Here is a 23,943-nt window from a genome sequence, read left to right on the forward strand (position 1 = left end):
AAAAAAAAAAGTTACAGTTTTACATAGTAAGACGTCAACAATGTGTTCATTTTGTAATCGGCTCAGACTGAGAATGAATAATGAGGTAAGCCGGAGCTTTTTTTTTTAAAGAAATTACAAATTATTTACTGAGTCAACAAGATACTGGAAGCTCAGTTATGAAATTTGTCCCTGGGTGACTGTTCTTATGGCTAGAGACCACGTTAAGCTCATTCCATTGAGTTGGTCCAGCGTTGACATAATGAAACATTTACCTTACTGGATAATGTGATGTTTGATTGTTCTGTCAGACAAAGCGGGTTTGATATTCAGTAAAGTAACAAATGTTTTTTGTTTTTGTTTTTTCCTTTTGACTCTGTCAAATAAATAAGGAGCTACAAAATGTAGAAATAGGTGCAGGACTGTCACAGGAATGTTTGTCCATTTTCCTTGGTCTTATGAGCTAATCATTTCTAGTGGTGTATAAACACATTCACAGTGGTTATAACACATTCTTTTGTCTATAGTTTTGTAGGCAGTGCCTTACATCTAAAAAAAAAAAATCACTTTTTTGGTGATGATTTTGAAATGAGTGCAATTCCTTCCTGTGGCCACAGGGTGGCAGTGCACGCGACTATGAAATTCACTCTGAGAGATAACGGTCAAACTAGGGTGGATCTTAAGAGGTGAACTGATTCTTGTTGAGGTAGATCCCTACCAGTGAGCTGGAATGCATGTTTAACAAAACCAAGATATTGTGTTTATATCTGTATGTCACTGTTTCCTCTTTTCTCTCTCACATCCTGCTGTTGCACATTTGTGTTCAGAGTTCAGCAGAAGATTGTCAGGAGACTTACCAACTCAAGCCTTGAAATCATAGGGTACAAGTTGAAATATTGCTCAGGTCTGACACCCTAGCACTCAGATAACATACTCACCAGATCTATTAAATAGTTGTTGTACAGTTACTATGACAGGTACATCACTCAGAAACCGTATGTCAGGTGGTGCTTATAATCCTGTAGGCAATTCCTCAAATTGAACTGTCTCATTTCTTGTTATACCCAGACAGAACTGATGAACAATGTTCTGACACTAAAAGTGATGCTATGAAACCATAAATATCTTTCCGTAATGTATATAAAAGTGTATAAGGAAAAGCAAAAAATGTTGGTGCAACTTGGTTAAAAAAGTGTCATTTATACAGCATTCATACCCATCCAGGTCTAAAGATATTCTTTTCGACCTCTGCTGATGGGGTCTTAAAATGAAACACAAATCTATCAACAGAGCACCATGCACACTATACATGAGTCTTGGGAGAGGTGAAGTATCTTGCCATTCAAAAACGAGCCTTTAATTTCTGCTTCCTATGTGGGTGCAGCACGATTGCATGAGTTTCATAGCACGAAATAAAAAAAACATCTCTTTCCTCTTCAACATTTTGTAACTTCCTCTTTCTTTGACTACATGAGGTGTGCGCATGTATGGTCGGAAGTTCCAGCGAAGAAAGTAGCGCCACTACACAGAATGACATAGACCTGTAACACATCTTGCCAAATCGGACCGCGTCCCCTCTCTTGTCAAATGAGACTTAGTCGCTCTTGACCCGAATTAGCTGACACAGGGGTTACAAGGAAATTTCAAGTGGGGTAACCCTCTCCGTAAACAACATGCTCAAGCAATTTAATCTTTTAAAGCAGTTTGGATCTGGGGGGAAGTAAGTATTTTCATTTGTCTCTTACTAACTGAGTCTGCCTGAAGTTTCAATAGCATTAAATATAACATTGTAACAGACATGATGTCTGAGATAACGACACTTATTAAAAGAATGACTGAATACTTCATTATTTATCAGCTTTAGTAATGTCCAATGCACTCTTAACTACACTTTTTTTGGGGGGTGTTTATTCAATCTTCACTGAGATCAGTGGGAGAACTTTTCTTTCAAAAAGACCTAAAAGTTTCTCAAAATGTCTTTTTTTTTTCTTTCTTTAAATTCTCGGTTTAGTGTATGGCTCGTTCTGGCCTTATGGGTTTTTCACATCCATCAGATTGGTTCAGCAGACCAGTACAGTACTCCTCATATTACATTTGTATTTGTTTCTCTTTTATAGATGGATATTTTATTATTGGGTAAGATCTTATTGAAGTTCACAATTCAACAATATTTCATTATGAACTATGAATCTGATGAACGTGAAATATTAGCCACAGGTAACAATGAGTAGATGACAGTTATGAGCGGTCTATCTGGTCCTTCATCTGATCCACTGGTTCAGAACTAAATCTCCCACTGCAAAACTATGAGAAAAGATGAGTAAGAATCAAAGTGACATAACACGAATTAAGGTATTTGTTGGGGTCTCGAACATACTGAGTTCAAGTTTCACACATGGGTTAACAATTATGCATAAACTCGACTGGTCTCTCTATCTCTGTGGCGTGCCAGAAAACAATACAGTTGCCACACAATACTCAGAGGTGAAGTGAAACATTTGAAAGGATGTCAGTATGCCACTGTTCGTGCTGCAGGTTGCATAGCAAGCAATGTTTGTTTTTGCAGAAAGCTGTGACGCTGACGTAAACAGTATATTAATAAATTGCTCAAGACAAGCGACTTGAGTGAAAGAATCATGACTTCAGTCAGTGTCATGGTTTATCAGAGCATAAGCTTAAAGGCAACAACATTTATTAATTCGTTGTAGACAAAAAGGCCATTTGAAACCATTCAAAATGTTCAGAAAATGACAATGAATCAAATAGGTGACACACATCACCTACAGAAGAATTTGTAGCTGGTAGAGTCAATCAAGCAATGCAGTACAATATCCTCATGATTGTGTCTTCTCTTGGTTGCTCATTTGGAAAGCACGTGAATGTATGTGCTACAATAGGGGAAAAGATGAAATGAGAGTTGCATGTTTCGTGAGGGACATTTGGTTTCTTTAATAGTGTCCCACTCACTTGTTTGGTTTTTCAACTCATGCTTGTTTTGCTACAGTCTGAACCGCAAAATAGAGAACCCCAGGTGTGACAGAAATGTGACCCTGACAACTGGGAGTGGCTTTTTTCCTGTGGCAGTGGATTGTGGAGGAAGGCCTATCTTTGCAGATGCTCTGAGGAAATAGTCACTGTCTAGAAGCAAATAGAAGTGTATACGCACCTTTTTTGTAAAACCGATCAGCGCAGGATAATTACGTGTTCCGCCATATTAATATCAACTCACGCATGTAACCGCTGCTTTATAAAAGAAAATGCTGTTTATTTGCTCATTCGAAGGATCAAAGAGTGTGGGCAGAATGACAATGCGACACATACGTGTGTGTCTCTGAGGGTGTAACTTCCTAATCGAGTCACAGATAACAGAGCGTCGTTTTTAAGAGCCAAAAGCGACAACAGAACAGAGAAAATGGCGTGCAAAACGTTTGTGTGGCGTTTAAGTCTATAGCCCACTTCCCCCTCGTATTTTTCTGGCCTGCTTCATAACCACAGCACCCCTCTCTAATTTTAGGATGTAGAGTTTGACCGCTAGACACAAATGAAGAACTGCACGCGCACAGTTGCAGAGATCAGGACCAAGCATAAACTACAATTCTCACAAGTTCCCAAAGGTTGCACAGTTTCATTGGGGACCTGCACCATCACTGGGCATCGTGCTTACTTAATACACATTTATCGCTTTGATCGAGAAATGAATAATAAATTAATTAAAATTTGCACGTGTCTATTTGAAATGGGAGAGTGAAAACAGCAAAAACTTCCCAAATTTCACATTTTACATGTAAAATGAAATCACTGTTTTGATGAGGGATTTTGAAGAACTTGTCACCACCAAATATACCTGCCTTTAGCCTATGTTCAAAAGTAATTTAATATTTTGTTTTAATTCTGCTGTTTGTATTTGAATAGCCATTGTAAGTTTGAGCTACGAATCATATTTAATGTTAACACGATATAGCAAGACTGACTTTTGTCAGATTTGTTCTGAGTTTTTGACATCGCTTTTCTGTCCTTTAGGTCACAAGATGCAACTGATCTACTCTCTGAGGACCTTGTTTTGGTGAGTTTTTTTTTTTCTACTCACACTATTCTTCACTATTACTTTCCCGTAGTGACTACCATGTAGTGACGTTTCACATACCAATATGCGTGTGGGTCGGGGGAGTTTCCAATTCATGGATGTGTCCTAGCTGTGTGTGAACTTTTTTTGCGCACCTGATTTCTCGCTGATTTGTACGTCTACCTGAAGGTGGAGCAGCGTGTGGAACCAGCCAGGAGAGCTGCTCAGATCATTCATAAGAAACTCCTGGGCCTTCTGCAGAGTCAGCAGGGCCTGGACACAGAGAGACGCATGGTAGGCTTCGTCTGGATCTGCTTTTTTTCCCCCCACTCTAGAGATTTACTGTCTGTTTACATTTTTCATCAGCTGGCCATAGACTTTAAGTGGTATAATACCCCTGAAATATCTTTGTATGTTGGTCTTATTGCTCTCGCTTCTCTCTCTCTCTCTCTCTCTCTCTCTCTCTCCCATTCCTATGTTTTTTCTTGCAGAAAAAGCTGCCTCTTATGATGTTGTCTGTTAGCATGGCTGAAAGCTTTAAAGATTTCGATGGTGATTCCCCCATTAGGTGAGAACTCTGAACACCATTGGAGAAACTCAACACCAGCACCCACTTACATTGTTTGATTAATTCTTTATAGAACTGAAACCGAAACTGTATGCTTTATCCATTTCTCACATCTATAAAACGTTTTTTATGAAGATAAAATTAAACTGCTGTCTGCACTGAGAATTGTGACCTTGACTTCTGTTCCCGAGCGAGTGCATGCTTTTTAGCTTCGTTAACAAATACTCCTGATCTTGCCCCTCTTTAGGAAAGTTCTGGAAATGTGTTGCTTTATGCAGAATTATCTGGCGAAGACACTGGCAGAATTCGAGTTACGGCTGGAGAAAGACGTTTTGGAACCTCTGAATAAACTCAGTGAGGTAAGTGCCTGGCTCCTCTTGTGTGTCACGTACAACACAGCACTTATCACTTCCATTGAAATTTTGTGTGTGTGTGTGTGTGTGTGTGTGTTCATAGGAAGACTTGCCAGAGATACTGAAGAATAAGAAACAGTTTGCCAAACTGACAATGGATTGGCACAATGCACGCACTAGGTTGGTCTTATTTTCCGTTACATTTCCCTTCACTGTCTGCACCTCTTTTTATCTTTAGACAATACGACCCTTTTCCCTTCTCTGTCATTCTGAGAAGGAAAGCCCTGGGAATGCCCTCTCCTGTTCTCCACGCAACAGACCACAACCAAATCCCTGCCCCCAGGATTCATTTTGTAAGCAGAGAAGACAGAAGCGAACAAAAATAGACCTAATGAGTCTTCCAGGCCAAAATAAGAAACCAAATATAACTATCTTTGAAAGAGAAAGCAAATGACTTAACAAAGCAGAAACACAAAACACTTCAAGGGAGACAACAGTAAAACAGAGGAACTAAACTGGATCTTAATCTATTTACACTGTTTACAAGCCTTTAGACGACTATAAATGTGACAGCCATTACAACGAGCACATCTGTCTCTCTTAGCTCATTATTAGAATCATCTGTGTCTTGGGTGGAGCAACCTGTCAAGGAAAAAGAGAGGGAGGGACAAAAGCAGGAACAGGAAACACAGTCATGCACATCGAAACTCACGATCAAAAATAAATAATAAACACGTCCCAGGACGTAACAGGGGGGTGAAATATGAACGTGTGTTGTTTGGTAGCATATGTCAGCGTTTAACTGTGTTGGGTGTTCTCTCAGGTCCCAGGCAAGTACAGGTCCTCAGTCAAAGCAAGATGGTCTGAGGGAAGAGTTAGAGGAGGCCTGGAGGAGACTGGAGAACATCAAAGTAAACCGTCACTCACGTCACTCTAGTGTTATTAACCGCTTTTAAAGAAGCCAGTGAATTCATTGTGGGGTACACACTCACGGGATGAGCTGACGTTTTTTTTATTAGAGACTGTGTGTTAGATAACCGCCAGGTTTTCCTGCTGTGTGATGACCCAGATATGTACTTCACAGGACCAGTACTCTGCAGATCTGTACCATTTTGCCACTAAAGAAAACGACTACGCCAACTACTTTATCCGCGTGAGTTCTCCTTGTTCTGTTTTGTCTTGGTGGGGTGTAAGACACAAAGGGTCTGTATGAGTTTGGTTCTGACTCAGGTTTCTCTTCAGCTCTTAGAACTCCAGGCTGAGTACCACAGAGGTTCCTTGGAGTTCCTGGAGAAAAACATCACTGAACTAAAGGAGAACCACAGCCAAAACGGTTAAGAACGTTCTTCATATTCTGTCATAGGAAACCACAAACTTATCACCATTTACATAGTTGCATTTAGACGCATGATTATATATTGGCATACATAATCACACGGACTGACATATTGTAATGGCGGATTATAAATGATAACATTTCACAGATATGAAAAAGTCATAATAATTTGATCTGTTCACCTTGTCAAATTTCTACTCACGTTGAAATGTTTGCTTAGTGTTGGTATACCACTCTTTGTGATTGTGATTTAACACAGAGCCACAGGTGTGTACCTCATTGAAGAAAGTGTACGGTGCCCCCCTGCTTTCTCACCTGCATGAGTGTGACAGGCAAATCGCGGTACCCATTCAAGAGTGTGTCCAAATGCTGCTTCACAATGGCCTTAGGGAGGAGGTGAGATCACACATACACACACACACACACACACACACACACTCACACGTACATACATACATATGCAGAATGTGTGCAACCACACATCTGTAAAGGTATGTGTGCAAAAGTGCGAACACCCACACGAATCCGCAGACACAAACAAAAGAAAAGAAAACCTCTCGTCCAGTCTGGTTGACTCGCAGTGTTGTTGTTCTAATTCCCCTTTTGTGATCCATCGTTTTCTCCTCGTTCTTGGTCTCCGATTCTTTGTCTCTCAGGGCTTGTTCAGACTGGCAGCTGCGGCCTCAGTGGTAAAAAAGCTGAAGAGCAGTCTGGATGCCGGCGCGGTCGATCACAGCGAATTCGGTACAGATCCTCACGCTGTGGCAGGTGAGAAGAGACGAGGATTATACGTGTGCTTTTATATCGCTGCATCACACCCTTCCCTCCCTTCCGTCCTATGGGGTTTTGTTTTGTTTTGTTTTGTTTGTTTCTTTACTGTACACACTGTAACTATGGACCGGTCTCATTGTCACTGATTTAAGAATTACAGACCGCGTTTCTGAGAGTGTGTGTGTGGAGTTTATGAATTGAATTGAATTGAAACACTTCTAGGATGTCGAGCTCAGAACAGAACAGAGCAGTTGAAGCATTTACTATACTGAAGAGTGAGATCTATTTTTACTGGTTGAGGTCTAATTTTTCCCCCTTTTTTTTATCTTCAATGTCTCTGTGATATAAGCACATGTCGGTTGCAAGTGTGGTTTAAATGACCTTGTTAGAGTGTGATGCGACGATAAATTTTTCATTTTTTTCACCAGGTTAGATTCTTTTCTCTTTTGGCATTCTCTTTGTACTTGGCTTTTTGACTGTGGGCCTTTTGTTTGTTAGTGTAATTTTTATCTCTAGGCCCTGAAAGAGCTTTTGTTGGTTTTTAATCAGTCTTACAGGTTGCTTATCTATAGTAGAGCAGTCAATGAGAAAGTCTGCGGTTGTATGCTAAGGAACAGGAGTCTTTTTTTAAAAATGTAGATGTTTTTATTATGATATCTCTGACTGAAAAAAAAGGGTCACAATAGACCTCAAAACAACAGAACATTAAAAACTGTGCAATTTTGCATATTTTATGCATGTTCAAATGTATAAACTCTGGTGTTTTAAAATATCTGACAATATGAAAGTAATCAACTCTGTCTCTAGAAATGGCGATGAGGAGTTGTTTAGTTGATTTTTCTCATTACATATATATATATATATATATATATATATATATATATGTGTGTGTGTGTATATATATATATATATATATATATATATATATATACACGTACGTATTTTTTTAAGTGATAACACCCGTAAACTCAAAGGGCTCTGTATGTAGTATTTTTTTACACAGTTTTCACTTTTGATTCATTCTCTCTGTGTCTCCCTCTATGGCATTCAGGGGCTTTGAAGTCTTATCTGAGGGAGCTGCCTGAACCTCTAATGACCTTTGAACTTTATAACGACTGGTTCAAAGCAGCAGGGTGAGTTCTGCGGTAGGATTTAGCTGTGGCGACATCTCTCTATCCATGAAATTTCTTAACAATAAATTTTATTGGATGGTAATTTTTTTTAACAGAATTTAAGTTTATGTCTACGTCTGTGTCTACGTTTTTAGAGAGAAGGAGATCGAGGACAAGTTAGAGCAACTTAGAATCGTACTAAAGAAACTGCCCCCAGAAAACTACAGCAACCTTCGGTACGTTTACAACTTCTGGAACGACTACCTCTGAGTAAAATCGTGATTTTAAAGTCACGTTAAATGTTCTATACATCTGTCTCTGTCTTCATTTTTGTGTGCTTGTCTCTATCTTTTTCTCTCTCTTTCTCTCCCCCTTTACGGATGTCAGATACCTGGTCCAGTTCCTGGCAACTTTGTCTGAGTATCGGACCATCAATAAGATGACGCCAAGCAACATTGCTATAGTTCTAGGGCCTAATCTACTGTGGCCTCAAGTGGAAGGGTGAGCATTACACACACACACGCACACACACACACACACACACAAAACGCATCAGTTCTGTTTATATGAGCGACCTTATCCACTATAGCATTCACTTCAACTGTACTGAAAACAGTGTCAGTCAGAATTATGAAATGACATGTAGTATGTCAGTTCACCGTGAACTAGGATTAACCTATGTAACTGTCTTTTTATCAGGGAGACCTCCTTGATGGACATGGCATCTGCCTCGTCGGTCCAAGTTGTGACAGTGATAGAACCACTTATACAATACTCAAAGAGTCTCTTTCCTGAAGGTATTACTCCGTTTGTTAATATGAAAACCAGGCAGACATTTAAAAACTGCATTTCTATTCTCATTACCTAATTCCACCAACAAATAGATGCGCTCTCTTTGTTTTTCAGAGATGGATTTCGAGATCCCAGAACTGCCTGGGAGTCCAGCTCCGGAATCATCACGGACCCCTGCACCTGAGAACGGGGCTCCCATCACTACTGCTGCCCCTTCCAGCCATCCCTGTGTCTCAAAAACTGACAGGTACCACACTCATTGCCCTGGGATCCTTTGGTTGCTTAAGTGCTAACCATGTTGATTGGGATGGAACAGTGACAGTTCCATGCCCTACTGTTAGAGGAAAAGTGTTAAATATGAAATTATGATATCACAGAAAATTCTGAACAAAAATCACTGACATTTTTGGGATTTTTTTTTGCCTCAGTTCCGCATCATCTGACGAAACGAAGGAGACTCCAAGTGTAAAACCAGCTTTGGTGAACTGGGGAGCCAACGTTTCAGAGAATTCCTGCCCCGATCCAGTCACGCAACCCCCTATCCAGAACCCAAACCCAAACTTGGCTGCATCTTGGACCACAGGCCAGAGTCAGGCCAGTGAAGCTTCAGAACCCATCCAAGAGCTGCCTCCCAGCTCCACTGAGATGACCCTGAAGATCTCCGGCCCGTTCAGACGTATGATACCCTATCACTCTTTCAGTTCATGAGGGACCAGGGAGGAATCTTATGATAACCTACTATGCGTTTAAGACCAAGTCTTAACATGTTTGGTTCTGTAATGTAACTATTCTCAATTAAGTGTCGCAGGGGTGCTCAGATGTAGACAGGTGTAGATAGTTCTGCCTCTCGGGTGCAACCAAGTAATGATGAGCTTTAGAGTAAAATAATAACTGAGTAGTAAACTAATAATAGTAGTAACTAGAATACATGCCTCAAAATAACTCAGATAATGTGAAAATACATAATTCATAAGTTTTGGTTGTATTTGATTCATGTTCTGTTGTTTATCTTTCACAGCACGGAAGTCCTTCCTTCAACATAGGCCACTGAATGTTGGTAGAGAACCGTTTACTGTCGCGCAAGGCAAACCCAAAATTCCTGCTAATCCTGGAGTCCGGACAGAGGGCTTTCCCACACCCAAGCCAAGGGCCATTCCCAACCCTCAACCAAGAGCTCCTGATTCCCAGACACAGCCTGCACCGACTCCCCAGGCTCCATGTGCTCAGGCCTCACAACTAAAGAGGCCGTCTGGGAAAAAACCTCTGGTCAAAGCCCCCAACGTCCCACCTCCACTACCACCGCAAATGGCAAATAAGCAGTTTTCTTCTTTAGCCAAGTGAGACAGCGAGAGAGAGAGAGAGAGAGAGAGAGAGAGAGAGAGAGCGAGCTCTGGTGTATCAAAACACATGTGTTCAACACCCGCTAGCAAACCCCGCTATGAAACGTTCATATGATATATGAAACAGATTTTGTTGCATCTGTTTTGTAGATGCAAAGCCTTTTGGATTATGTTGCGATTAAAACACGACATCATTTATGATGATGACACAACGTTTTTTGCGACTATTTTTTTTTTTTTCTCAGTTAAGCTATTATTTCACTGTGTTCAGCAATTTTAATCTACGTGGTACCAAAAACCCATAAAAATGAAAATACTATTACTAGTTTGATTTTTACTTTTAGTTTTATAAGCCCCTTTATATGTTTGCACTTGTGCAGAAGTCAACTGTAAAAATTGTTCTTGGTGAAATGTGTGAAAATTGATTCGTAGTACAACAATTTGTAGGCTGAAGTAAATTGTGCATGTAAATAGCATTAGTTGAAGATTATTCAGACGTAGTTTTTATTGTTTTTCTTAAAATGTGATTGCTGTTTCCTAAGAGTAGCACATACATTGGCATTGTGTATTCCTGTACAAATGCGCAGATACATTAATATGCTATGCAAAAGGTAATATACAGAGATGGAGGAGTCAACTCCTCTGTCACAATACAAAAACAAATGCATTATAACTGAATATTGGAAAACTGTCATGAACTACAATTATGGTTTCCATAGACAAAAATTAATTTAAAAAGTATGTTCAAAAACATTTTTTTTTGTAAATTCTGACATTATTTGTGAATAAAGTTTTGCAAATATTTATTGCTATATAAACTCAAAAACTGAAGCATATCATTTCAGAGCTGTTATTAAAAAGCAAGGTCATAGCGTTGCTCCTCTAGCAAACCCAAACGTCACAATTATTCATAGTGAAATGTGAGAGCTGGTGTGTAGCATAACACTTTCCCATTCAAAACCATATAAAAGTCTGTCACAAAAGAATGATGTTTTTTGGATCCGTTAGCACTAAGTTTCAGTGGCCTGAGTGCATGACTACCAAGAGAACAAAAATATTTAATGTATAAACGTTCAATAAAGTGTCATTACAGCATAACATTATAAACGTACGCTGACTGTCAGAAGGACTATCGTTAATATTTCTCAGAAGTGTTTAAAACATGCTGGATATTAATGCAAATCTACTGACAAAACTCCCTTTTCTGAAAATTGATATAAGACATACAGTATAATTTTAACATATTGTTTGCAACATCTTTCAAGTTAATGACATAGTTGTTAACTCCAATGCATCTCCTTTGAATTACACAAAAGGCAGCTTCACCCAGCTGGCTGGTTATGTATTCCTAGGACCCAAAGCTTGTACTAAGCAAATATAGTGAATGAGATCAGACTGTAGTGACTGTTAAAAACCTGATCAGTCTAAATGTCCTGTTCACATGAACAGGTTTAATGTGAAGAGTCAAAATAGTGTTGTAACCTTCTGCTTGACACTCTTTCATTTTCTATTGTCTTTCACAACCATGTTTGGCATCACAGTTCCTTAAAGTCCAGAAGTTTCTCAAAACATATTTCACAAATGTTTGCTCTGTATTTCAATCATGTTTCAACCACCTGTGCTGTATACAATTAATACTTTTCAACTATATAGGAAAGCTAGGGATGGAAAGCAGCTGTCAAAAGTACACTGCTAAGTTTTTTTTGTTTTTTTTTTTATGCGGGAAAATTAAGAATGAGTCAACAACTGAGAGCAATGTTAAACAAACGACGAACTCTTTGGCACGGACAAAAAAAAAAAAGAAAAAAAAAATCGATGACCGAGGACACAGATTATGTCCGATTAGCTTAAGACCACCGAGCTTGAGGCATCAGACTTTGATCTCCTCCTCTTCGTCGGGGTAAACACAGTGTGCTTTTGAGCTGGCTGCGTCTGGCCTTTTGCTCCCATAATGCCGTGCCAGTACATCCGCAGCCCTCTGGAACTTGCCTTCCTCCAGTCGTTGCTCCTCGGCTATGACAGACCTCTTTGGCACATCCGTAGCAGTCCTTTTAGGAGATTCGTCGCAAGCGACCTCCGCATTCCTCCAACCCGCACCATAGAGGCCCTTCCTGCCATTGTAGTCCTCCCTTAGAAGAGAGTCTACCAAAGACGTAGTCCCAGAGTCCATCTCGGTGGTGTGACCTGGCAGCCCAAATGTAGATTCGGGTTCGTGCTCCGTCCCAAAGAGACGCTTATCCTCCTGGTCGTCAGTGGGACTGTCTATCAAGGCAAATACCTCACTCATTAAGGATGGGCCCAGGTCCACGGTGAAGGAGTTCATGGAGTCGGAGCGGCTCGCCGAGTCAGAGCGGGTCACCGAGTCAGAGCATGTCAGAGAGAAGACGCCCGTGTCAGTGAGGGAACCGCGGTGGATCTGCGAAGAGTAAGCTGAGCTTTCCTGAGGCTGGCGTTCCGAGCGGGAAAGCCGGGGCAGAGTCACAAACCCAGACTCCACACCTACAAAGGAGAGGTGAAGAGAACACAAAGAGAGCAGGCATGTGAGTACACGGGTGGTGGTTGGAACACTCTGCGCACGACATGGCGCCATAGAACCACCGGTCATCTGATGTTTTCTCTTTTACCAACAGATGGCAGTAAAGGGGAACTCAAAACATACACAGGAAATCTGAAGCATAATTACTTTCAGTTTTGTCAGGATCCGCTGTGTTGATGTGGTAACTTTTCTCTAAATGTTTTGGTCACAGTATGTCTTATTCTGTATGAGTGCATATACAGTCCCTTGCGTACATGTACACAGTACTTTAAGGTTTGTCCAAACTGCGGAAATGTTAATTAAGAACTGTGGTTACAAAAGGATAGTTGAATATGTTTTGTCATACGTGAGTGTTGGTGATGCCGAGCTGTTGAAAACAAAATAACAGCACACAGGTACAGACTCGTCCGTAAAAATGGAGTTACTATTTACTGTATATGCACGACCAGAGTGTGAATTTCTATTTACAGGTCATAGTCATACGTCACGCTTCTGACACGGAACTCTGGCATGCACATCTGAGGGAGTATTTGCAATGTTTAACCACATTACTCAACCTGATGCTTCTGAGAATTTTCTTTGGCCTTCATTTAACAGTTTGTTTTTCTTTTCTATTGTGTATTGTGTAAATACGCACTTCAATTTGTATTGTTTTAAAACTGACTAACGTGATCATGAACCCTTGACAAAATACATAGCTTGTTCTTTTTTGGCCAAACCTCTTTGCTACTGTTGAGTGTTATGAGCATTGTTCAGCAAAATTTAAACAAAAATCAATAAACTTTAAAGTGTATACTTGTCACCATATTCACTAAATATGTCCGTCTACACTTATACATGAACTCGCAGGCTGAGTTTTCAATGCAGCTCCCTAACAGTATCTTCACTAGAATCATGACAAGAAAAAACTAACACAAATCACTGAGATCAAAGAAACAAGTCACAAGGAATGGAAATGATATGGAGTGGTAGACTGATGTTCATGTCATATCGAGGAAGTCAGAGACAAAATAAATTAGCATACACATAAAACAAAGTCTGCAAGAACCTTGTGTTATTAAAAATTCTAACTCCTACTGCTTAATCATGAGGGATTTCATCTGTTGCATTAACTTCTCTGTGAGACCAGACAGTGAGAAATGCTTGAAATATTTATGTATGTGAGTCATTCACAGAAATCCAGACAGAGTTACTGATTTCTAGTGTCTGCATTTCTTATCATGTAAAATGGGTGCATATGTCAAGGGTAAAATGAAGGAGTGTTTTTTTAGTATTGTAAGAACTCGTGTTTTATAATTTTTTTAAATAACATTGCAGACCTTGAACAAGTTCATAAGAATAGCCTTCCAACATTTTCCCTGAAGGCAAGCCTGCAAAATCTCTCTATTCTAAATCTAAATTAAATGTACAATCCCCTGAAGACAACCCCACTGTCGCTATCTTTGGAATGCAAAACTAAGTCCAGTACTCATGTGTTAGGCTATGTTGAATTAATACAGCTTCTGAACAGATGCAGTTCGAGTTGGTGAATATGGGAGCCCAAATTAAGCGGTACAGAGGGCAGAACACTGGGGTGTGCACTCGGAATGGTGAGTCTTACCATAGGAGTAGGTGGAGTCCTCTGGTGGTTTCGGTGAACTAGGGAAAAGAACCTTCACTGGGCAGCCGTTGGGAGAATCCGTGTTCAGGCGGGGGAGAGAGATGGCATTCTTTATGATCGGGGAGATCGGTGGAGGTGGGGGGGACAGGTCTTTAGAGCCCCCACGGGGTCGATCGGGGGTCTTCCGCACGTGGCGCAGGGTACGGGTAAAGAAGCCCTCGCTCTTGTCAGGGGTGGAGGCGGTGTCTCCATCCCCGTTACTCCCAGCTCCACCGTGATTGCTAAGGAAGGAAGTATCCCCAAACACATCCCCTCCGCGACCCACATGCATAGTGTGGCGGAAGTCACCCAGCGGAGGACTGATCATTTCTGCTGTGAGGTCTCCCTTGAACCGCCTCCTCCCCTGGGAGTGGGACACGAGCCCCTTTAGTCCAGAGAGTTTGCCCAAGTTCATGCTGGCAAAAGGCAGAAGACCAGTTACTAACCAAACCTTATCAAAACAACGACAAAAAAAAAAAATTGTAAAAGTAGAAAAAAGAAAACTGTAGTCCAGTCGTCCGGATCTGCGTCTGGATGCTTCCTCTTACTGGTAAAAAAAAAACTGCGAAAACAGAAAATCTATGCTGGAAATGAATTGTTTCTGAATATTTAATGAAATTATTGGAAATTCTTCTTAACAAAACTTTATAAAACAGCAGCTGAGTTTTGAACTTCTCAACAAGGTTCTTCTAGGAGCAGCAATGTTTAGTCCCATTTTTGGTATTGGTTTCTGTCCATATCCAACGTTATTGAGTCAAGATAAATGAGAGCAGGAAATATGCATGTCCACAGTTCTTGGAAACCTCTGGCGCATATGTGGTCAGGGATGCTGGACTCAACTGTTGTTTAGGGTGTTTGGTTTATAAAACATGAGTTCAGAAATAAACCTCTGTTTTAGCCGCAGATATCTCTGTGGTTGCAGGCTGAAATTTCATACTCTCTTTAGTGAAAACAAAACGTCCTCCGCTAAGAGTAAAGAAAAACCTCGAGAAATCTTTTGCAGACCTTCCTTCATATACGGATAAACGTGACGTGATCTTTACGGTATGATTAGGTAGCGCCGGAATACGAAAACAATCTTGGACTTTGTGTGGTGCAGCTGGTTCTCTCTCATTGATCGTACTGTTTGGGAAAACTGGGTTAGTCTTGCAGCACACATATGATTGCGAATTCCGTGCCAAATCCCCAAGGCTAAAGTCCACTGCTCTTAAATTATCTAAATTCAAACCACAGTGACTTCATTCCCATTGACCTCAAAAGAGCTAAATGATCTGTTTTGAAATTTCTCAAAAAGTTGCTGGATCTTGGTCACTAACAAGGGGAAAAAAAAAAAACAGTTTCTGATAGCCAAAAGTGCACAAGACACTAGTTGTAATGTGTTTCTTAAAAAGTCACTTGGCTCACTGAATCAAAAAACACTAGGAAATCAGCTAATGCTGCTCAGCATTACTGTTCTTGTATTTCTTTTTCTGAAGTCTACAAGGCTAATTTGTCACATTTCTTAAATATTTTGACAAAGTAAAAGACATTTACGAGCTGACATTCTTAATGACTTTCCATTGTGGATAACCTCCCACACATGTCAGTTCAACTTCATTAATAAACTGTTACAGGGCTCCAACAGGATTACGTCAGTTCTAAAGCAGCCTTCTAATTTGTACTTGACCGTAGTCCAATGCCCAGCCATTTATTTTAAGACTCCTTTTAAGACCTGTAGACTCTACTCTCCTGCTTGGCAGTTTGTCTGTCTCCATCACATGGAGGGTGGTCCTTTCTCAGCTGGGATATTCTAGGTGGCTTTGTTTGATGCAACTTGCTGTGCTCAATGTGTAATTCAAGACTGTGTTGATTAATGAAAAAATACATGCGAGCCACCCATCACTCATTCTCACAAACCAGCAATCCTTAGCAAATCAGGGGATGACAAACCTACAAAGCTACGCCATTGAAATCTGGACGACTAGAGGAAAAAAAAAAAAAAAAAACCCAAACCAAAAAAGTGGAGTTGTTGAGGAATTGGGGGAAACGAAATCAGAACTGAGTCGTCACTCAAAACACACAAACACGCAGGTAACACTTGGTGACTGATTAGACTGCTTGGGTACTCCTTTAGTTCCACTTCACTGGGTCAGTGACCTCTGCCCCTGCAGGCTGTGACTGTGAGTCTGCACAGGACTTAAGCAGAGAGGATAGTGACAGGTCAGTCCTGGTTGTTACCACTGTGTACGAACTCTCCCAGCCGCCCACTGTTTCCCCTTCCCTAAACGCCTCCTCACAGGGTGGACCGTTCCCCTTGATCCTTTGTTTTCAAAGATACACAAATCCAGCGGCCTGCACACCAGGGCGTCCCCAAAGGAAGAAGATAAAGAAGTCGTCTTTACAAGGCAATAAATTTAATGCAATAATCTGTGCAGCAGTCTGCCTTGTGGGGGGAAAAAGAGAGGCCCCTTGGGGATTGGCTGTGTCCTGGATTAGGCTCTAATCCCTCATCTCTTCTCTTCCTTCTCTTCTATTCCCTGAGCTCCTCTCAGACATTTAGCCTTGTGGTTGTATCAGTTTGGTTAGCTCCTTTGACTTCCTCATGTGTAAGCAATCTCCTGTTTGAGAGAAACAGAGGAAGACTAAGATAGTAGGAGAAGGGTAGGTAAGGTTACGATAAACAGAACAAAAACATACAGTTTGAGCCACTCGCCAATTTGTGCTAAGCAGGTGAGATAAACGCGTGGTTATAAAAGTCTCAGGAGACTGATAACATTAATTTCAAAGATTATGGAGAGACTATGTGGATGATAGAAGGTGATACGCCAAAATAATCCCCTGAGAGGACAAAATATCAAAGCTAATCAGCAAACATCTATATAAATTATTTAACATATTAAATAAGTTTTAAAATACACATATCACAACTAAGGCTCTGCTTTTAGAGGCATGGGGAGCACAATGCCATGAGGTACAGTTGCATGTATACCCACAAAACCGCAGCCTAATGGAACCCGCGTGTGTGAACACATTCCTTGGAGGAATATTACCGGACTCGCTATTACAGACATGAAGTACTCAACCCACATCCCAGATTGGAAACACATTTGGGTTTTTCTGTGAGACTTCTAGTCTGCCAATAACTTGATGTGAGGCAACATAGATGTAAACTGCATACTTCCCCTCTGATCTCTGATTTAATGAGATCCTGTTTATGGTACAGTCGAGTTGCATACAGCTGTAGGATTTGCATGATGTCACTGAAGAAGCCAGGCAAGGTTTTCACAGGGTGAAATTCCCTAGTCAGCAAGATAAACCGCTGCTGAAAAGTCAAGGCGATCTAGTATTAGAGGGGAATAGCGGTGGTTCTGTTTGACTTATTTGGGACCCTTGTCATAACACTGATTCAGCCCTAGAACCTGTGCCTCATGCCCGCCCCAGACACACACACACATACATACACACACACACACACACACACACACACACACACACACACCTTGCTTTCAGGTCTTATATCTTCTTGGGTATTCTGTATGTGGAAGTAAGGCAAGAGCAGTGGTCAGTTGTAACACTGATAATTTCTAAGGGTCTAAAAAAGCTACAGATATATGTTTATGCATGTGTATCCAGTCTCCTCATCTATACCTCCTGCAAACAGCGTGCCAGTCCAATTGTCATTTTATGAATCGAGAAAATGTTACTGTTACAGCTGACCTGAGTCAGCTTTGTGCCATGTTCTCCCCTAACAATTACACTCCACTCTCTCTGTTGCTTCTCCTCCCAATGTTTGTCTTTGCCTTCTGCGAGCTATAAACATACATAACAAAACAATTTAGGAATAACCATGCAGAGTCTTTCTTTCCCCCACTCTATTCCAAGTTTGGAAATCACTCTCAGGTGTGTTACTCTCTAACTGAGTTAACCAGGTGGACAAGCACACAAGATAAGGCCTCATATTTTTCCTTGACCTTATGACCTTCATTGTTTGCCTTATTTCCGTAAATAAATTTGACTAAAAAAAAAAAAAAAAAATAGTGGCCTGAAGCAAACCAAAGACCAAAAAAAAAAAAAAAAAAAAGGTCTCCAATATCTTTTTAGCAGTTTGTTAACATCTCATTCTTTTTAACTGTTTTTATTCATTATTATTCTTCTGTCTGTCTTTCTGTCACACCATTTGGCATCCAGTTGTGACAGGAGTCATGCCATTTGGTTATGAAAAGTGTGAAAGCCCATGCCACCCAAGAGCTTCAACTGAGGCTGGAAATTCTGCTTAGTTACTTGTCATTATTTGGTGTGAAAATCAATAATTGAATGGAAAGACATGTTCACACAAACTGCTTTCTATAGTCCTTGCTAGAGCATAACTATTTTCCCAGGAAAGCTTAACTTCGGTCATCCACTAACACTTATCAAACATCTCAAGATTCACTAAAACCACTGTACATCAAATCAACTACCAAATTTAAACCTGAACTGACCCGAATACTTATGTCGCATAGGCGAGACAAAACCACCAAAAGCAAAGAGCTTTCGTCATTTGTGGAGAGCTCATTGATCTGGTGGGGGTTTTGTGTATTGGATTTTATAAGGTCACTGACATTCACACGCACATGCACACACACACATTAATTCAAACTGGCTGATTTGTTTACGTCATCAACCAACAACTAATTTTGATACTTATGGATTTTTATGATGATAATACTAGCTTCTTCCTCTTTACCTTTTACATGATTTCTCTCTCTCACTCTCTCGCACTCACTCTCTCTCTCTCTCTCTCTCTCACACACACACACACACACTCACACACACAGTTAAAGAAAAAAAAAAATACTGAAGTCTTTTACTACAGCTGCGAGTTTACAACGCGGGTCATTTCAGCCCGCTCAACATAGGAGAAATGTGCAGTCAAAGAGAAGCGAAATGCCGTGGCGTAGGCAAACTAAATTTACTGCGGAACAGATTACATTTCAGGCAAAGGACACAAGACACGTCCACACAGACCTCATGTACGCCAAAAACACATGCACTTTGCTTGCCCCGTGTTATATATATACCTGCCCATGAAAACAATTTCTGTTACCTATATCTTAAAAGTAAATCTTAAAATTATCAATTTAATCCCTCCAAGTCGGTACAAAAGGAGGCACAAAGCTGTCATGTAAATTGTTTCTCTTTATGGAAAATGATCTGTAACCAACATATAATTTACCGGACAAAGCAATTTGACAGTTCCAAAGCAACTCACCATTTGAGAATGACTTGATTACAAGTAGTTTATCGAAAGCCAGCGAACTTTAAATCCTGTTTACACTCCAAAATTTGCCAGTGCCAGTGGCAAATTCTAGATTATGTTTTCCTCTGACTCCGCGTCCCTTTTGCTCTGAGCGACCGGACAACAGACCATAACGGTTGACGGAGCTGCTGAACGTTCTTAGGCAAAGAGAGGGCGATTCTGGGCAAGGGACGAAAAGGGGCGGGTATTCCGCGTGAGGACCAAGAAAAACTGAAATTTGACTGCCGCGAATCCATGCACTTATAGTCAAACGGCAGAAAATTCACTAAAATGTTCTGATATACCCAACTTTATTTAGCGTATTGCTTACGAGAACATTTTTACAACTTTTTAGATATAGGCTAATTAACTGAAATGCCAAACTAAACTGTTCTGCTCACGGATTTCTCCATGGGTCTAATAAGTGTGGCATTGTTTAATTGCAGTTAAGTCTCTATTGCATCGTAACAAGTCAGATAATCAGTTCACGGGTGTCCGTCAAAATAAAACATATCTCAATAAGTTATCAGTGAGACAGTTCTTGCGCCTTAAAATTTTGGTGGTAAATTATTGTATATTGTTGCGTCAATGCTGTTGTAAAAATAAAGTTACATTGGGTAAAATAACGCTGGCATTTGCGCAGGTCGTTCACGGTTTATGTAAAATGTGACTCCTTGATGAACTTTTCAGCAGGATGTATCTTTATCAGGAGGAACACAGTTATTCTTGAGGATTTAAATGTGCTGATACCTAGCCTAACCTTTCTTAACCTCTAAAACCGCAAAAATTTAAACAGCTGTTTAAATTGGCCATTTTGTTATGGTAAACCATCGCTGCATTTTCTTTATGACTAAACTACAGTTCCTCACTAAATATTACACTTTTTGTCATTATGTATTATCGTTATTATTAGTCATTTATGTGGAGTGACATAAATAATGACAAAGTAGATGCACAGTAGGGTCAGACTCCTATAAAAATAAATAAGTCTTATTTTAGAAATGTACACGTGTATAAACCAGGCTCTTCCATTCCGCTTTCATACTATCGCTCCATCTCCTACATCCATCCCTTGATCTCCTCACAGATGGTCTTTCTGTCCCTTTTAGCTACTCCCTTTAGTCTTTCCCAAAGCAAACAGTTTCTTGTGCAAGCATGCCAGCTATTTTCTAAAAAAAAAAAAAAAAAGAATCCACACATAACCACACATAACTTGTACTCTCTTTTCGGCTGCTGATGCCCAGCGGAAGGACTATTTTAGGCAGTTCTCTCCCATTTTCTCTTTTCCTTTGTCTTTCAGTCTTTTCCCTGTTCACTCTCTTCCTTCACTTCCTTTCTCAGAGGTTCAAAGTCTTTGGCTCACAACAGTCTCTCTGAGTCATGATAGATTTTAGACGCCTTGTACCCTCAACATTTCCCGCACTTACAGCTCACGCTGTTCTGCAAACTGGCCTGATCCTTTTCATCCAAAGTTACTTCATTTAAGAAAAAGTCTTTTCGCAATAATCAGCATATAAACACTTCTTTGAGCATTTCCCCTATTTTTTATTTTGTATTTTTTACTGAATGCTCTCAACAGGCACACACTCAGAGAGTTGGAGAGAAACCACTGGTATTTAGGCCACTTAGCAGTGATTCTTGGTCTGGGGTGTAATGCCAAAAGGGAACCTATCCAACACAGAGATTTTTAGCTTATCATGGAAATGTTTATTAAGCTCACACTTGATTGATGTCCTGGAGCTGCCTTTTTTCTACAGGCTTGGCTTCCTAATGAACTCTGGGATACAAACAAGTGGGTGTTGAAGTTTAGAATGTTGTGTTCCACATCAAAAAGACCTTGGGCAATTTAAACAGGCTCTTGGTTATTTTTGTACAGATATATCATGCTTCAAAAGTAGTAAAAAAAAAAAAATTCTCGTGGCTAAACAATCCAATCTCATTCTATCAAACTTTGGCACAGCAAATCCTTCATGTTTATGAGGTGTTGATTTGATCAGGTTTACATGAAAGAGCGCAGATTTAAAGGTGTTGGAGGTTCCAGAGTGTCTGTTTTGTCTCGTGTTATCCTTGACTCAGCCTTTTCAGCAGTTTCTATTTTAATTCATTTGTTTGTTTTGTTTAGCTTTCCTTTGCCTCTTAACTGTGACTAAGCCATTTAACCTTTGTCGGTTGAATCTGAATATCTGCGTTCTCTGTGTTTGTGTGATGGTCATTGACCTCTATGTGAAATGTCCGTGAAGCCAGGCGGGACCAGACATTGGCAGACGCTGTCTCTCCGCTGCATCCCTCTTCCTCCCTCCCCCATGTTTAGACTGGGCCACCATCCCTGTACTGAGATACAGATCATGCTCTGGTTTCCTGAGTATGATGAAGGGGTAATTACTATTACCAGTAGAGAAACAACACAGAGAATCAGAGAGGCCCTTAGGGGCTATGTTTCAGTGGACATGGTGTGTTTGTGTTCTCACATGTTTGGGTTTGTATTTCATTGAGCTTAAGAGTGGATTCCATATGACTGTGTGTGTGTTTGTGTGTGTGTGTGTGTGTGTGTGTGTGTGTGTGTGTGTTTACCTTAGAGCAAACTGCTCGTGCGTGTGTATGTGTGTGTGTGTGTGTATGTGTGTGTGTGTGTGTATAACGTAGAACACACTACTTGTGTGTGTAGGACTTTTATACCCCCCCACCCCCTTTAGACTAAACTTAGCTTTGACTCAGTATGGAATGTGAAGTGTATCCCTGGGAATAGACAATAAACCTTAAAATTGGTGATGCAACGGAAAGTGGAGAATATGAAGCAATGGATGAGGATTTTTGCTGTGATAGGAAAAAAAAAAAGTGAGGAGAAAAGAAAGACGAAACATTTTGGGGTGACAGCGGTGGTAAAACAGGATGAAAATATCCTCAGCCAGAAAAGGATGTCTTCAGGAAATTGCTTTCACACAGAGGCTTGTCAGCGTTTAACCCCTCACAGCACCCTGTACTCTCTTGAGCAATTAGGGAAAAGTGTAGAACAAAAAGAAACAACAGTCATGTTTAGTTATAGCATTTCAAGGGTCAAACAACATAGGCTGTGGTCAAGATAAATGGAATGGTTTCTTAATCGTGGCCTTTATATGTTAAATTATCCGCCAACTGTCCTCTCTAATCAGTCCTCCCCAGCGAGTACAGTAGTCATCTGGGCCCATCATTTCTGCAACTATACACACTCAAACAGTGTGCTGGGCTTTGTCGAGAGTAATGAGGTACAGATATTGTGATGAATTACATTTATAGGGTCCAAATGAGCCCCCATTTACTACATTTGACAGCAAAAACAATGTGAAAACCTTGCTTTTTCAAACTTCATGGGCACTCATGATGTTTACTATATACATTGAAAAGTCCTTAAAAATGTTTTTTTTTTTCCCTTCAAAATAACTGAATTATTTGTTCGCTGAAAATCCAAACTGTTTGTCTGTATGAGTTTATGAGTGTGCTTTCTGATCCTCACCATGCTTTCCATTGCTTTTCTGTGAAAACCACAGAAATAACTTTAAGCAACTGTGTATATGAACATTTGAAAGTATGTGTCCGTGTGTGTGTGTGTGTGTGTGTGTATAGGATGTAAAGTGGTAAGAACGAATAGGTCTTCAGACAACCGAGTCCAAATCGTCTCCTCCATTACCGGCTTTGAGTTACACTCGTACATGTATGTTTTCGTTCCTTGTGAAACCAACCTAAATCATTCACAACTGTCTATTGTTTTTACGTCAAGGATTCTAAGAGTTAAATTCCATGATTTTTTTATTTTTTTTATTTCTTTCCCTCAATTTTCTTCCAAAAGCAAATATTTATGTAATTGTTGCACCAGGGCGCAGAGATGGAGCCCAGTGGCCAGGCCTCGTTATTTGATGTCCAAGAGGAGTTGGAACGGAGCACCGGCTTTTGGTTTATGAAAGCCAGATGTTGCTTCTTGGAAAATGGTGAAGGGGATGGTGGGGTGTGGTAAGGATGGAGGGTTGATACTTGAAGCGAAAATGTTTGGACCCCAGATCTTGTTAGCTTTCAGTCACCTTCACAACCAAATGGAAAATATAGGTACCTGCCAAACTAAAAGAAACACTTGGGCAAATGAGGGATATAAAGTATACTGAAAGAAATTTCTTCCACACAGATGTGGTTCTTGAGTTAATTAAGCAATTAACATCCCATCATGCT

The 23,943-nt window shown here is 40.3% G+C and overlaps 2 protein-coding genes across 2 annotated transcripts; one reads left to right on the top strand and one right to left on the bottom strand.

The window, feature by feature from the left end:
* Positions 1-1,652: 1,652 nt before the first annotated feature.
* Positions 1,653-10,315, top strand: sh3bp1 (SH3-domain binding protein 1). The gene is made up of 18 exons (XM_030775106.1): positions 1,653-1,699; positions 4,000-4,042; positions 4,232-4,336; positions 4,534-4,610; positions 4,858-4,969; positions 5,067-5,143; positions 5,787-5,874; positions 6,048-6,116; positions 6,206-6,296; positions 6,559-6,695; positions 6,956-7,067; positions 8,122-8,203; positions 8,338-8,418; positions 8,570-8,683; positions 8,882-8,979; positions 9,089-9,221; positions 9,403-9,650; positions 9,993-10,315. The coding sequence occupies exons 1-18, from the start codon at positions 1,653-1,655 to the stop codon at positions 10,313-10,315; spliced, it is 2,037 nt and encodes a 678-aa protein (XP_030630966.1).
* Positions 10,316-12,102: 1,787 nt separating this feature from the next.
* cdc42ep1a (CDC42 effector protein (Rho GTPase binding) 1a) lies at positions 12,103-16,438 on the bottom strand. Its single transcript, XM_030775609.1, has 2 exons — positions 14,451-16,438; positions 12,103-12,813 (listed from the first exon to the last, which is right to left on the bottom strand). The coding sequence occupies exons 1-2, from the start codon at positions 14,902-14,904 to the stop codon at positions 12,185-12,187; spliced, it is 1,083 nt and encodes a 360-aa protein (XP_030631469.1). The 5' UTR covers positions 14,905-16,438; the 3' UTR covers positions 12,103-12,184.
* Between the last annotated feature and the right edge of the window lie 7,505 nt (positions 16,439-23,943).

Source organism: Chanos chanos, chromosome 5, assembly GCF_902362185.1.
Source record: "Chanos chanos chromosome 5, fChaCha1.1, whole genome shotgun sequence".
Lineage (NCBI taxonomy): Eukaryota > Metazoa > Chordata > Actinopteri > Gonorynchiformes > Chanidae > Chanos > Chanos chanos.